Source organism: Populus nigra, chromosome 8 (assembly GCF_951802175.1).
Source record: "Populus nigra chromosome 8, ddPopNigr1.1, whole genome shotgun sequence".
NCBI lineage: Eukaryota > Viridiplantae > Streptophyta > Magnoliopsida > Malpighiales > Salicaceae > Populus > Populus nigra.
In genome coordinates, this window is record NC_084859.1 from 20432123 (window position 1) to 20444258 (window position 12136).

At 36.1% G+C, this 12136-nt stretch overlaps 2 protein-coding genes and 1 long non-coding RNA gene across 6 annotated transcripts; 1 reads left to right on the forward strand and 2 right to left on the reverse strand.

Annotated features, from left to right (window-relative positions):
* Positions 1-1849: 1849 nt before the first annotated feature.
* On the reverse strand, positions 1850-3512 carry LOC133700423 (uncharacterized). 2 transcript variants are annotated; one of them, XM_062123943.1, is made up of 2 exons: positions 3313-3512; positions 1850-3041 (listed from the first exon to the last, which is right to left on the reverse strand). In XM_062123943.1, the coding sequence occupies exon 2, from the start codon at positions 2938-2940 to the stop codon at positions 2023-2025; it is 918 nt and encodes a 305-aa protein (XP_061979927.1). In that variant the 5' UTR covers positions 2941-3041; positions 3313-3512; the 3' UTR covers positions 1850-2022. The 2 variants fall into 2 exon arrangements, with proteins under 2 accessions (XP_061979927.1, XP_061979926.1); XM_062123942.1 differs by having other exon boundaries at positions 3273-3512.
* Positions 3513-4881: 1369 nt separating this feature from the next.
* On the forward strand, positions 4882-7704 carry LOC133700596 (pentatricopeptide repeat-containing protein At4g20740). Of its 3 annotated transcripts, XM_062124167.1 has the most exons (3): positions 4976-5392; positions 5472-7132; positions 7271-7704. In XM_062124167.1, the coding sequence occupies exons 1-2, from the start codon at positions 5127-5129 to the stop codon at positions 7126-7128; spliced, it is 1923 nt and encodes a 640-aa protein (XP_061980151.1). In that variant the 5' UTR covers positions 4976-5126; the 3' UTR covers positions 7129-7132; positions 7271-7704. The 3 variants fall into 3 exon arrangements, with proteins under 3 accessions (XP_061980150.1, XP_061980149.1, XP_061980151.1); XM_062124166.1 differs by having other exon boundaries at positions 4882-7132; positions 7261-7704; XM_062124165.1 differs by having other exon boundaries at positions 4882-7132.
* Positions 7705-10336: 2632 nt separating this feature from the next.
* On the reverse strand, positions 10337-11605 carry LOC133700576 (uncharacterized). The gene is made up of 2 exons (XR_009843437.1): positions 11386-11605; positions 10337-10784 (listed from the first exon to the last, which is right to left on the reverse strand). It is a non-coding gene; the product is annotated as an uncharacterized LOC133700576 (long non-coding RNA).
* Between the last annotated feature and the right edge of the window lie 531 nt (positions 11606-12136).

Sequence of the window (12136 nt, forward strand, 5' to 3'; positions counted from 1 at the left end):
TGCCTAAGCCTGTTGAGTTTTTTCTCCATTATTTTTTTTTATGAAATTAATACTATTTTTTACTTTTTAGTTGAATAAAGAATTAAATGATTAGCTAGGAGAAAATCATGTTAAAACTTGTTGGGTTTTTTTTTGCCATTATTTTTTTTTATCAAAATAATGTTATTTTTACTTCCTGTACAATAAAACATCCAATTGACCCGGTAAACTCGGTCATTCAACCCCACCCATGACTCAGGACATGACGGGGGTCGACTTCTATGCCGGGTTTTAAAAGCATGATAAAAAAGCACCAAATATGATATGGAAATACAATGAAATTAAACAATGAGGGATGAAATTGCCAAAAAACAATTAATAGAAGAGAACTCAAAATAAAAGGAATTATAATCATAACAATGAGGATCGCAAAAAAAAAAGGAATTAAAATCAAATGATTAGGTATGAAATCGAAAAATAAAATCCAATTAGAAAAAAAAGATTAAAAGCAAAATAAATAGAAATCAAAAGAATGATTATCAAATTTAATAAAAAAATATAAAAAATCAAATATCAATGAATGAAATTGAAAATAAATAAATCAAATTCAATACAATTAAAAGATTAAGAATCACTTTGCAATTTTACAAGGCTAACACATCTTTTAAGGTAGGGGAGAGAGAAAAGAGGAAGGGACTAGAGCTTCGTTGTGTCCTAGTAACTGACATGTGCTAACTCACCGTGTAAAGAGTGACGCAATGCTTTGGACATCGCTTCAAAAAAGCACCAACAACCATCGAGATGAGCCTCATGCGCCGCTCAAAAGGCGCAATTGCCTCGGCGCATGTGATTTTTTTTTATTTATGAAAAAATTAGAACACCTTAACTCTACATGGTAGTTGCAAAAAAACCAATGTCAAAAAAACAAAAAGTCCTCTTTATCTATGTAAAAAAAAGTTACCCCACGAGCTATTTGGTAATTAAAATATACAAAAAAGAAAAAAAAAAAACATTGAAAACACCCCTCAAACATTATCAGCCTTTTTTTTTCCAAGAGCATGGGCGTAATTAAACCATGCAATGAAGTGTGAAAATACCATTTTACCCGTGTGTGTTCACTCCTTTTGGTTTTTAAAGTGCAAAATCGTTATTGTACAGTGAAAACACAGGGGAATTAGTTTTTGAGACGAGAGCGGGACAAGACCAGATAGATTGGCCGATTGGGGATTTAATAGCAATGACAATTAGCATTGCGTCCCACGCACCAATATCGTATCTTACTCATTTTTAAGTTATTATATGGGTTAGATTCGTTATGAATCAAATCAACATTTAAAGTTGTAATTCTTTCAAAATTGCACTTGCACTGTCAAAGATGAGACCGTGCTGCTCCCTACGGCATGTTCAAAGTCCACCTATGCTATTAGCCAATTGCCATGGCCAGCAGGTACAAATCTCACATCTCATCCCGTTCTTAGAGATGATGATCTACTGTCAGCAATTTTAGGAAACAGATACGAATGATAAAGGAAGCTCGAACACAAGATCATATAGGCAAAAATATATTTGATTCCCCTGTTTTTGCTGCAACTGCGAGGCAGTAAGATATGGTGTCGGCGTGTTATTGAATCAGACTACCAAGTTAATGTTCCCGCCTTAAAACGCATCAAAGCCGCGTTCATGTGCCATGCCAATTTTCCTTTACCAAGAACAGTACGTTAGATAAACAGTTGTGCTGTTCAGTTATGCAAATTCTGAGGCAAATTGATATGGAAGTTGATCGTGAATGCAATGCTCAACAGGATGCTATTCATGCTGTAAGCTACTATCTTTCACACCTTTTCAATTTATCACACTTCCATCCTTGAACTTAGAAAAAAAACCATGCTTATATTTGCAATTAAGAAAACAGAAATTCCACACAGTAACAATTAAATATATACCATTCAACTAAAGCATAGAGTATTTGCTAACTTTAGACAGAACGCAAACCTAGAACTTGGGTTGTGATCATGTTACTACTGTCAGAAGATGTCTTATTTTTCATTGTTTCTCATCATTGTTGGCGTCCTCATCAAAAGCACCCAGCAGCTCCTGCACATCTCTCTCCTTTATACTTGATTTCTTCACATTGCATCTCTCTCCTTCCCATTTATGAACAAGCCACAACATCTCTCTTACCCGATGATTATTTTGCTCATCCTTTTTAATCCAACAAACCAGATTCTGCGGATTCTCAAGCCAGCTCTTGTTCACTTTTGTATTTGAAATCAAAGAAAAAAACCTGGCCATCTGTTCAGATTCCATAAACACCTTCCCTACTTCTGTTCTATGCCGCACCTTACGTTTCAAACCATGCCTCTCTATTCCCGTACTCAAAATCACCACACTACTCAGCGTTTTAGGCCGATGACTTAATATTACAAGAAAAAAGGACATCATCAGAGGATTCTTGTCCTTTTCAATATCGAACCAGTCCCGTTTATGGGAAAACATCCCCCTACTATCACTTGACAATGGTCCAACTTCAATAGCCATACACAGATGAGTGTGCATTTTATCGTTCATATCCTCTGCCTTCAGCTTGTACTTGAATGCATGTCCACGATGCACTCCATAACAAGTGAGTAGTGAAGGGCAAAGGCAGAGCTTGATTTTAAGAGATTTCATATAAGCAAACACTTTCATAATGGCAGGGATAGCTGATAGCGGAATGTGGTAATGTGATTTCCAGCAAGGGAGATAGTCGCCTGCCTCTCCTGGATATGAGAATCTAAGAGAGACTGCATCCACTTTGGAGACAAGGGATTGCAAGTGCTTGCACACTAAACAGCAACGAAGAAGGGTTTTGGGGTCTCCAGTTTTCTTCAAGATGGTTATGATCAATTCATCCGGTAACTGGATGAATCTGTCCGAGGCATCCGAAATACGGCGTTTCTTTGTCAATTTGGATGCCGACATATCTTTTCAGAAGATGGGACTCAAAAGGTTTCTACTAAAATTAAAGATGATACTGTTTTAATCAAAACTAAATATGGTTGGCAAGGCTTCAATAACCTCTCCTGCAAAACAAATTCCAGGCTCAAACAATGAACATCGGAGAAATAATGACTGTTTATTCTACAGCATTAATCATATTCAAGATCTACACACCAATACTCCATTAACTATCTGAATTACTTTCCAAATTAAGAGAAGATACTAAAATCAATTGATAGACCTCACCAATCTACAAAAAAAGAAAAGATTGAAAATTTGAAACCCTAAGATGAACTCAAAATGAATACCCTAACCTGAGATAGAGAGTGACAGTTGAAAAGGTGCTGCCTTTACCTCGAAGGATGATGATACATCGATCTCACCTCTTCTGGGGTTCCTAGAGAATCAAAACTCGAGAGATGGAGTGATCAATCTGTCTGCGAGCTCGAAGATTAGGGTTTCGTGGGTAGAGAAAAGTTTGGAGCAGAGAGTGACCACACAACTAGACAAAAAAGAGGATGTCTTGAAGACAAACACCTACACCTCTTTTAAACCCGGTCCGATCAAGCTCGATATATAAGAAAAGATAAAAACCTAGGTTACCTAGTCTAGAATTCGGATTAACTTTGTAAGATCGGATAAAAAACCTAATCACAATCCATTGATCATTTATTTATTTTTAATAAAAATAAAGTCATTTTTATTTATAAAAACAAATTATAATTAATCTAATAACATGGTTATCCAATAAAAACTCATAACCTAGATTTTGAGTTGCATCAACCACCACCGAGTTTATTTTTTACAAAAATAATATTTTTTTTTTAAAAAATAAAATTTGATTCTAATCTTATTGGATTTTAATTAGATTTATTCTGATCAATTAATCACTAAAAGTAAACTAGCTTGTTTAGTGGTAATAATTTTTAATTTTTATTCTAAAAAACATAAAAATAATTAATTTTTTAGATTTTTTATATTAATATATTAAAAATATTAAAAAAATATCAATTCAATAGTTTTTCTAATTAAATATACTTTTAAAATATATCTAAACACAATTCCAAATACAAAAAATAAAAATAAAACGGTGCTAAATTAATATCCATTTCAATTCAATTTAACAAAACTAATTCAGTAGTCTTTGTAGTTTTTGAAGTTATATGTTTAGTCCTCAAGTTTCCAATCTATTTATAACTTAGTCCTAAACTAAAAAAAAGCAATACTGGTCAGTTAAGAGTAAAGTTTTAAAGGACTAACAGAGAAAAACATTGTGCGAATTTACAATGATTTTTTTTTATTGATGTATATTAAAACCAAAAAATATTTTAGTGTTGAAGAATTGTTTTTATTATTATGTAAGAATTTTATCCATAAAAAAGGAGGTACGTAGAAAAGCTTATCTTAAGATTGGGTATTGGAATATAATTATTAAACTTATATGATAAATTTATAATTTGGCGCATGATTCATAAAAATCAGGGTAATATCTCAGGTTGACTAATAAACCGGATAATTTAATTAAGTTTGGTTGAGTTAAAATTAAAATATTTTAAAAAATAAAAAAAATCTTTTCACACAAAAATAATAGAAACAAATTAATTCAATAACAAATAAATTACTCCGTTGATTTAATGATTCAAATAGTGTAGGAGGACAGACACACACGCACGAGATGCTAGATCCAGGATCTCTCGGCTGGGTTGATCTCCGGCGTCAGGTCGCCAATCGGACGGTGAGCAAATTCAACAAGTGGGTTAGTGACACGTGTTGCTACTTGAAGCTAAGCTTTGGGCTTGTTTTAAAGGGCTAGAATTTGTTTATTTGTGGACTATTATAGGTTTTATTTCCGGCCCAAATAGGCCCATTTATTTTCTTCTTACCAAACTCCAACCGTCCAACATCTAAGAACACCTGGAAGGCTGGACGTGCTATAACAAGAACACAAGTAAACTGCCAAACAAACCTTGAAATTTACAAAAAATGCCACCCCAACCGCCACCTCCGCCACCGCCAAAACCCCTTAAACCCTACTTCTTCTACGGCCACCGTAAACCCTCACAAAACCGCCCTGTAGTCCGCGGTGGCCTCTTCACAAACCGTCAAACCGTCAAACCACAACCTTCAAAAAACCCCATCACCCCTTTCAAGCCATTCGATCTCCACAAATGGGACCCACAGCAAAACCTTCCCCACCAGCCACAACCTTCCAAACCTCAATCTCCACGATCACGACACTCCCTCGCCCTCTCCCAACGCCTCTCCCCCATTGCCAGATTCATCCTCGACGCATTCCGCAAGAACCGGAACCAGTGGGGCCCAGAAGTGGTGACAGAGCTCTGCAAACTCCGGAGGGTGACACCGGACCTGGTTGCCGAAGTGCTGAAGGTCGAAAACGACCCCCAGTTAGCGACAAAGTTCTTTCACTGGGCAGGTAAACAGAAAGGGTTTAAGCATACTTTTGCTAGTTATAATGCTTTTGCTTATAATTTGAACAGGAGCAATTTTTTTAGAGCTGCTGATCAGTTGCCTGAATTAATGGAAGCACAAGGGAAGCCACCGACGGAAAAACAGTTTGAAATTTTGATTAGAATGCATTCGGATGCGAATAGGGGACTTAGAGTTTACTATGTGTATCAAAAGATGGTGAAGTTTGGGGTTAAACCGCGTGTTTTTTTGTATAATAGGATAATGGATTCATTGATTAAGACGGGGCATTTGGATTTGGCATTATCGGTTTATGAGGATTTTAGGAGGGATGGACTGGTGGAAGAGAGTGTTACTTATATGATTTTGATAAAAGGGTTGTGTAAGGCAGGGAGGATAGAGGAAATGATGAAGGTTTTAGGGAGAATGAGGGAGAATTTGTGCAAACCGGATGTTTTTGCATATACAGCAATGGTTAGAGCGTTGGCAGGAGAAGGGAATTTGGATGCTTGTTTGAGGGTTTGGGAGGAGATGAAGAGGGATGGGGTGGAGCCGGATGTGATGGCATATGTGACTTTGGTTACGGCGTTGTGTAAAGGAGGGAGCGTGGATAAAGGGTATGAGGTGTTTAAGGAGATGAAGGGGAGGAGGATATTGATCGATAGAGGAATTTATGGGATTTTGGTTGAGGCATTCGTGGCGGATGGAAAGATTGGGTTGGCTTGTGATTTATTGAAGGATTTAGTGGATTCAGGCTATAGGGCTGATCTGCGAATTTATAATTCACTTATTGAAGGTTTTTGTAATGTTAAGAGGGTTGATAAGGCTCATAAGCTTTTTCAGGTTACAGTTCAGGAGGGTCTCGAACAGGATTTTAAGACTGTGAATCCTTTGCTGATGTCGTATGCGGAGATGAAAAAGATGGATGATTTTTGCAAGCTTCTTAAGCAAATGGAGAAGTTGGGATTTTCTGTCTCTGATGATCTCTCCAAATTCTTCTCGTACGTGGTTGGGAAGCCAGAAAGAACTATGATGGCCTTGGAAGTGTTTGAAGACTTGAAAGTAAAAGGTTATAGTAGTGTGCCTATCTACAATATACTAATGGAGGCTCTCCTTACGATTGGAGAGATGAAAAGGGCATTATCACTTTTTGGTGAAATGAAGGACTTAAATAAACCCGACTCAACAACTTATAGCATTGCAATTATATGTTTTGTAGAAGATGGAAACATCCAAGAGGCTTGTGTTAGTCATAACAAAATAGTTGAGATGTTCTGCGTCCCTTCTGTTGCTGCCTATTGCTCTCTTGCTAAAGGGCTTTGTGATAATGGAGAGATTGATGCAGCTATGATGCTTGTTCGTGACTGCTTAGCCAGTGTTGAAAGTGGGCCCATGGAGTTCAAGTACAGTCTCACGATTCTTCATGCATGTAAAACAGGTGGTGCTGAAAAGGTGATTGATGTGCTAAATGAGATGATGCAGGAGGGTTGTACTCCCAATGAAGTTATATATTCTGCTATCATCTCTGGTATGTGCAAGCATGGGACAATTGAAGAGGCAAGAAAGGTGTTTACAGATTTGAGACAGCGTAAAATTTTGACTGAAGCAAAGACAATTGTGTTTGATGAAATATTAATTGAACACATGAAGAAGAAGACAGCTGACTTGGTATTGGCAGGGCTAAAGTTCTTTGGTCTAGAGTCAAAGTTGAAAGCAATGGGTAGCACGCTTCTGGGAAGCTGAATAGGTATTTACTTCATCTGTTTGATTGCAACCTAGTTTAGCATTTACTAAAAGCACAACAATTTGAGAGAGGGGATTTAATTTTCTGTTCATGTACATGCAAATGTTATTCATGCCTAACATACAGAATAGTTGTTTGCAGTCACACCAGTGGAATATGGATCGTGTGTTGCAGGATAAGATTCTGATGCCCATTAGTGTGAGCATCGTGATGAATAAGACTCAGCGGACTGGTGAACCTGGAGTCAAGGTCTCACTTGGACATGCATGCTCTTACAACACTCAATTGGTGGGTTCAAATCTCAAGCATGCCTTCTATTCATCATCAAGCAGTCAGGCTGTGAAATGCCTGCAGATTCGTTCCTTTTTTTTGGCACCAATTCTCTCGACCAAACAGTTCTTGCTCATCCCATTTTGGTTTTATTACCTCATGCATATATTGTTATGTATAGGAAAAATGTGCAATTTTGTAATTTAAAAGATTAATGTCAAAGAACTTCAAGTCCGGGAGCATTCGATAGTTGCTAGTCAGTAATCTAACTGGTTGGTCAAATGTCTAATTTATCATCTTCTTTATGTTGACGCTTGCCTGTTGATTCCCTGAAGTGTCTTTGTAAACTGCATCCAAGTTTACATTGGACAGGAAATATTACAATGTGATGCTTGAAGGAAACTGAGTAGTGCTTATGGACAATATGAAAGAAGAGGGGGCATTCGAGTAGTACTTAATATGGTTAATATCCAAGAGTTTTTGATTGATTGATCAATTCCAGGGGTAGATCCTAGAGATTTGTACCAGTATAGATCCAATAGTATGAATAACATTTCTTTCTTGTGCTGGGTTGCACCATGGAGAGGAATCTGAATTTGGTGTATATTGTTGTGGGACTTGTGATTGCTCTATTTTCGGTCTTAGAAAAGGAGAGGCCACCTCAAAAGGAGCTGAATGTGATAGAGTTGTCTCTGCTCATAGGGAAGCCTCTTTATAGAAGATTCTGTCTGCCTGCTTCTGTTATTTTTCATGGAAAGGAAAACCTATAGAGGGTGGCTGGTGTGGGTCAAGAACGCCGTCAGATTGAGGACAATCATCAACTTACTCTTCTTTTCCAAAAGTTCCTATATTTATAAAGGTTCTCAAGGACAAATCATCCAAGTTTTAATTGCTTTTAACACCGTTTGTAGCTGATTTGAGGAGTTACCAAGGTAAAAGGGATGCATATTTGATTGAAGAGTGAAAGAAATTCGTCCACACTGGCTCGGTTGCTTCAGTAGCTTGCGGAGTTCCCTTCTTGCTTTATGATTTCAGATATTCAGGAACACTGAGACAATGAGAAGAAGATTAAGATGTTGTCACTGCAAAATTTGGTGGTTTACTGGTTTGATGACTCCCCTTGTTCCTACGGAGGATGCACCGTCAGCATTAGAGTTTGTTTTTATAGTAACATGGAGCAGTGAAGCAGCCATGTATTGTTTAACTTTGTGATTGGAGCTTGTTTATATAGTAATATGGAGCAGTGAAGGAGCCATGTATTGTTCAACTTTGTGAGTGGTAATCTGGTAATGGTAATGGATGATGGAGTGCTGAAAGCTTTAAGTATTTTTATGAGGAATTGGAAACTTGGCTGGACATGGATTTCCTCTTATCAAATCACTTACAGCTGTGGGTAAAACAGGGACCCTGCAAAAATCTCATGTTGGACAAGGCAGGAAACACTTGGCTCTATTATGCATTTTGAAGAAAACAAATGCTGAACTACTGTCCGGATAAGTTGCAGAACTCTTAGCTTAAGTTGGAAACCTCTCTTTCTGTGATTTACATGTTTTTTTATAGGCATCAGATGAAAATTTAAGAATTTTGTTTCCCTTCCTAATAGACAAGTCTTCAAAGCTTTTGGTGCAACCTTGTAAACAGGCCTAGGGATATCACTGCACCAACAAATACCGGATATCCTCGTATACCTTTGGTAGTATGAAGAACCAGATTAGAGCTGCTTGTGGTGTCAGGCAGCCTTGCATGAAGATTAGGCAGAAACCTGGTTTTGACGTTCAGCAGATGATTATGTTGTATAGCCTTTCTTCCCAAGTTTCTACGGCTTCGGCAGACACACTGTTATTATTTGTAAACTAAACAATTTCATGCTGAGCCAGTTTAGCACATGCGGCTTGATTCTCCTGTAATTGGTGTCCAGATGATTTTTTCCATCACTAATCAACTATGAAAATATATATTATACAAACAACTCTGAATTATTGGTCATTTTGATGGATATGTTTTTTTTTTTATCGGATTAATGCCCCCTAACCATGTTAAGTTATTCATAATTTTTTTAGATTAACTCCTATAATTTTTGTCTTTCAATTTTAATACATGAGATCATTTGAGGGCAGAGCTTGTAAACTTCAAGCCATTTAAGATGTGATTGTATTATTGACACCTGGAGCTAGTATCATTGTTCGTTTTAAGCATGGTTGCTGGACTCACTCAGGAGATAATGCCATGTTTTGTGATTTTGTAAAAATATGATTTTTTTTTAAATTAATTTTTTTTATGTTTTTAAATTGATGTATTAATATCAAAAATATAAAAAATTATTTCAATATATTTCTAAATAAAAAATACTTTAAAAACAATAACTATTAAAATATTAAACATGGTCTATATAAAAAAAATAAAAAAAATCGAGGTCGCTATGTCATTAAGTTTACTAGCAAGAAATCATAACTGTTTTTGTTCTTAAACAATATTACTTCATTTATTTTTTTTATTTTTTTTGTGTTGATCTTATTGAATTTAAATAGAGTATTAATAGAGTGTTATCATATCAATATATTTTTTTTATTCAACTTTGCTTGGAACAAGTTTTGGATTTCAAGTTTTTTTTTTTCAACCTACCAGAGTCCAACAACTAAGATTCTAAGTAGTGAATTATGTATCTCGAAGTGATTGTACTGTCAACCCCATTTCTTCATGTTCATCTTGCTGAAATTCCTTTTCTCCATCCAATATCATGTATCTTTGTCCTAGGATTGGGAATTAGCAAGCAAATGAAAGAATGGATCAATTCATTGTAGGGATCTTGATTGATAATCTTTGCGCATATATTGCAAACAATTCAAGAAAGAAAAGAAAAAAAAGGGAACCATACTGAAATACAAGAAGGAGGACTTGAAACAACTCGGTGCAGCTCTGCTAGAACATATACAGCAATTGCGGAGAAGAGGAAAACCATTTATTTCTCCAAGATCAATGCTATTACAATATTCTTTCATCGGCATTACCTAATGACGATGTTCACCATGCAAAGACTAATAAGAAAACAATTTAAACCAAAATTGGAGATACAAAGTTACTATGGCTATACTATTGGATTTGGATTAACAAGCTGGTCATGGACAATAAACTGAAAGAAGCTAAAATTTGCTTTCTCTATAGCTATGCCTAGTGACACATCCAAACTCCAGACTGAAATCATGCAAAGCATGGATGATGAAGCCTAGGCTTTCGCTTAGGCCGGTTGCAAGTTCTTGTACATGGAAGCACCGTCTGCAATTCCTTCTCTAAAGAAATGTCAACAGTATCATCTTTCTCGTAGTCATCCTCATCGTCTTCTTCCTTGTCATCATCCACTTCTTCTGATTCCTTGATTAATTTCAAGCTTTAATTCGATGAAGTCGCGAAAGTCAAGAATTGTCCAAGGACAATCACACTCTCAAAACATATAAATGCTTGAAACAAGCATTATAGATTCAATCTTCACACAGTCTATGCATCTAAAACTGCATTCCATTAAATAAAACTAACACCAGAAAGTACTAACAGTGAAACTGAAATTGCCCATTCACATACAGGGAAAGAAAGAAAGAAAGAATGGCAAGAAATCCAAGCAGTTGGCATCTAATAGCTAAGTAGATTTGGTGTTAGTTTTAACATTCGAGATCTCATTTTACTTCTGCCACAATCAGAAACAAGTATCCTGGCACATCTTGAACATTTTAGACATCTCAATTTGCATCGAGACTCTAAGATTAGAAATCTAGCTCATGCAATAATATACAATCATAATGGATAAATGGACAAAACTTTGTTGGCAGCTTGTAAAATGGTCTATCAAATTCACCATTTCCCATGCTTGTTCACTACTAACACTAATCTATTTCTAGCCTAAAACACCAACAGCCTGAAAGAACCAACACACTAAAACATGAAACCAAGACAACCCATTTAACAAAAGACTGAGAACTTAAGAATCAATGTACCTCTTCAAGAAAGTCTTGGTCAAGCATATCAGCAATTCTAATAGAAGAAAAGATAGTGGCAGAAAAGAGAGAGAGAGATGGAGCAGGAATGCCAACACGTAGCTGTTGGAGCTTAACCCTGCAGGTGTCACCATTGTCAAACTTCTCCTCCTCCGCCTCGGGTCATCGGTGATGAGAATTGCCGGTGAGGTAGGCAGGTGAGCTGGCTTAAAGAAGGCACGAGTGGAAGAGAAGGGGATTGAGATACTGGCCATGTTTTTTTCGGTGGCACAATCGGAGTGGATATATAATTTGTATTTTTTTAATTTATGTTAATTACTATGTGAAAAAAAATACTGCAGATCGATAAATTAGAAAATGAAATACTATATTCTTAAAAGAAAAGTTACCGGAACAGATAATTTAATTTTGTGTAAATTAAATGTGTTTGTTGTTGTTAATTATGTCAAGTTGTGTTAAAAATTAAATATTAAAAATTATATTTTAGATTTTATATGATAACTTAAACTTTAACATTAAGATGATTTTATGTTAATAGTCATAGATAAATGCATTTTTATATTGGTGTGAGAACTAGATGTGAAACCTTAACCATTTTACTTGGAATTTAGAGCACCTAAATTTGCAATTATTGGCCATGCATGGCTTAATTACTCCATAGTTTTAACATGGTGGCAGCCTGTTATTGTCCATTCATTGCTTTTCTAACCCATTAATTAAAGCACTAGTTTCCCCACACAAATGCGAAATC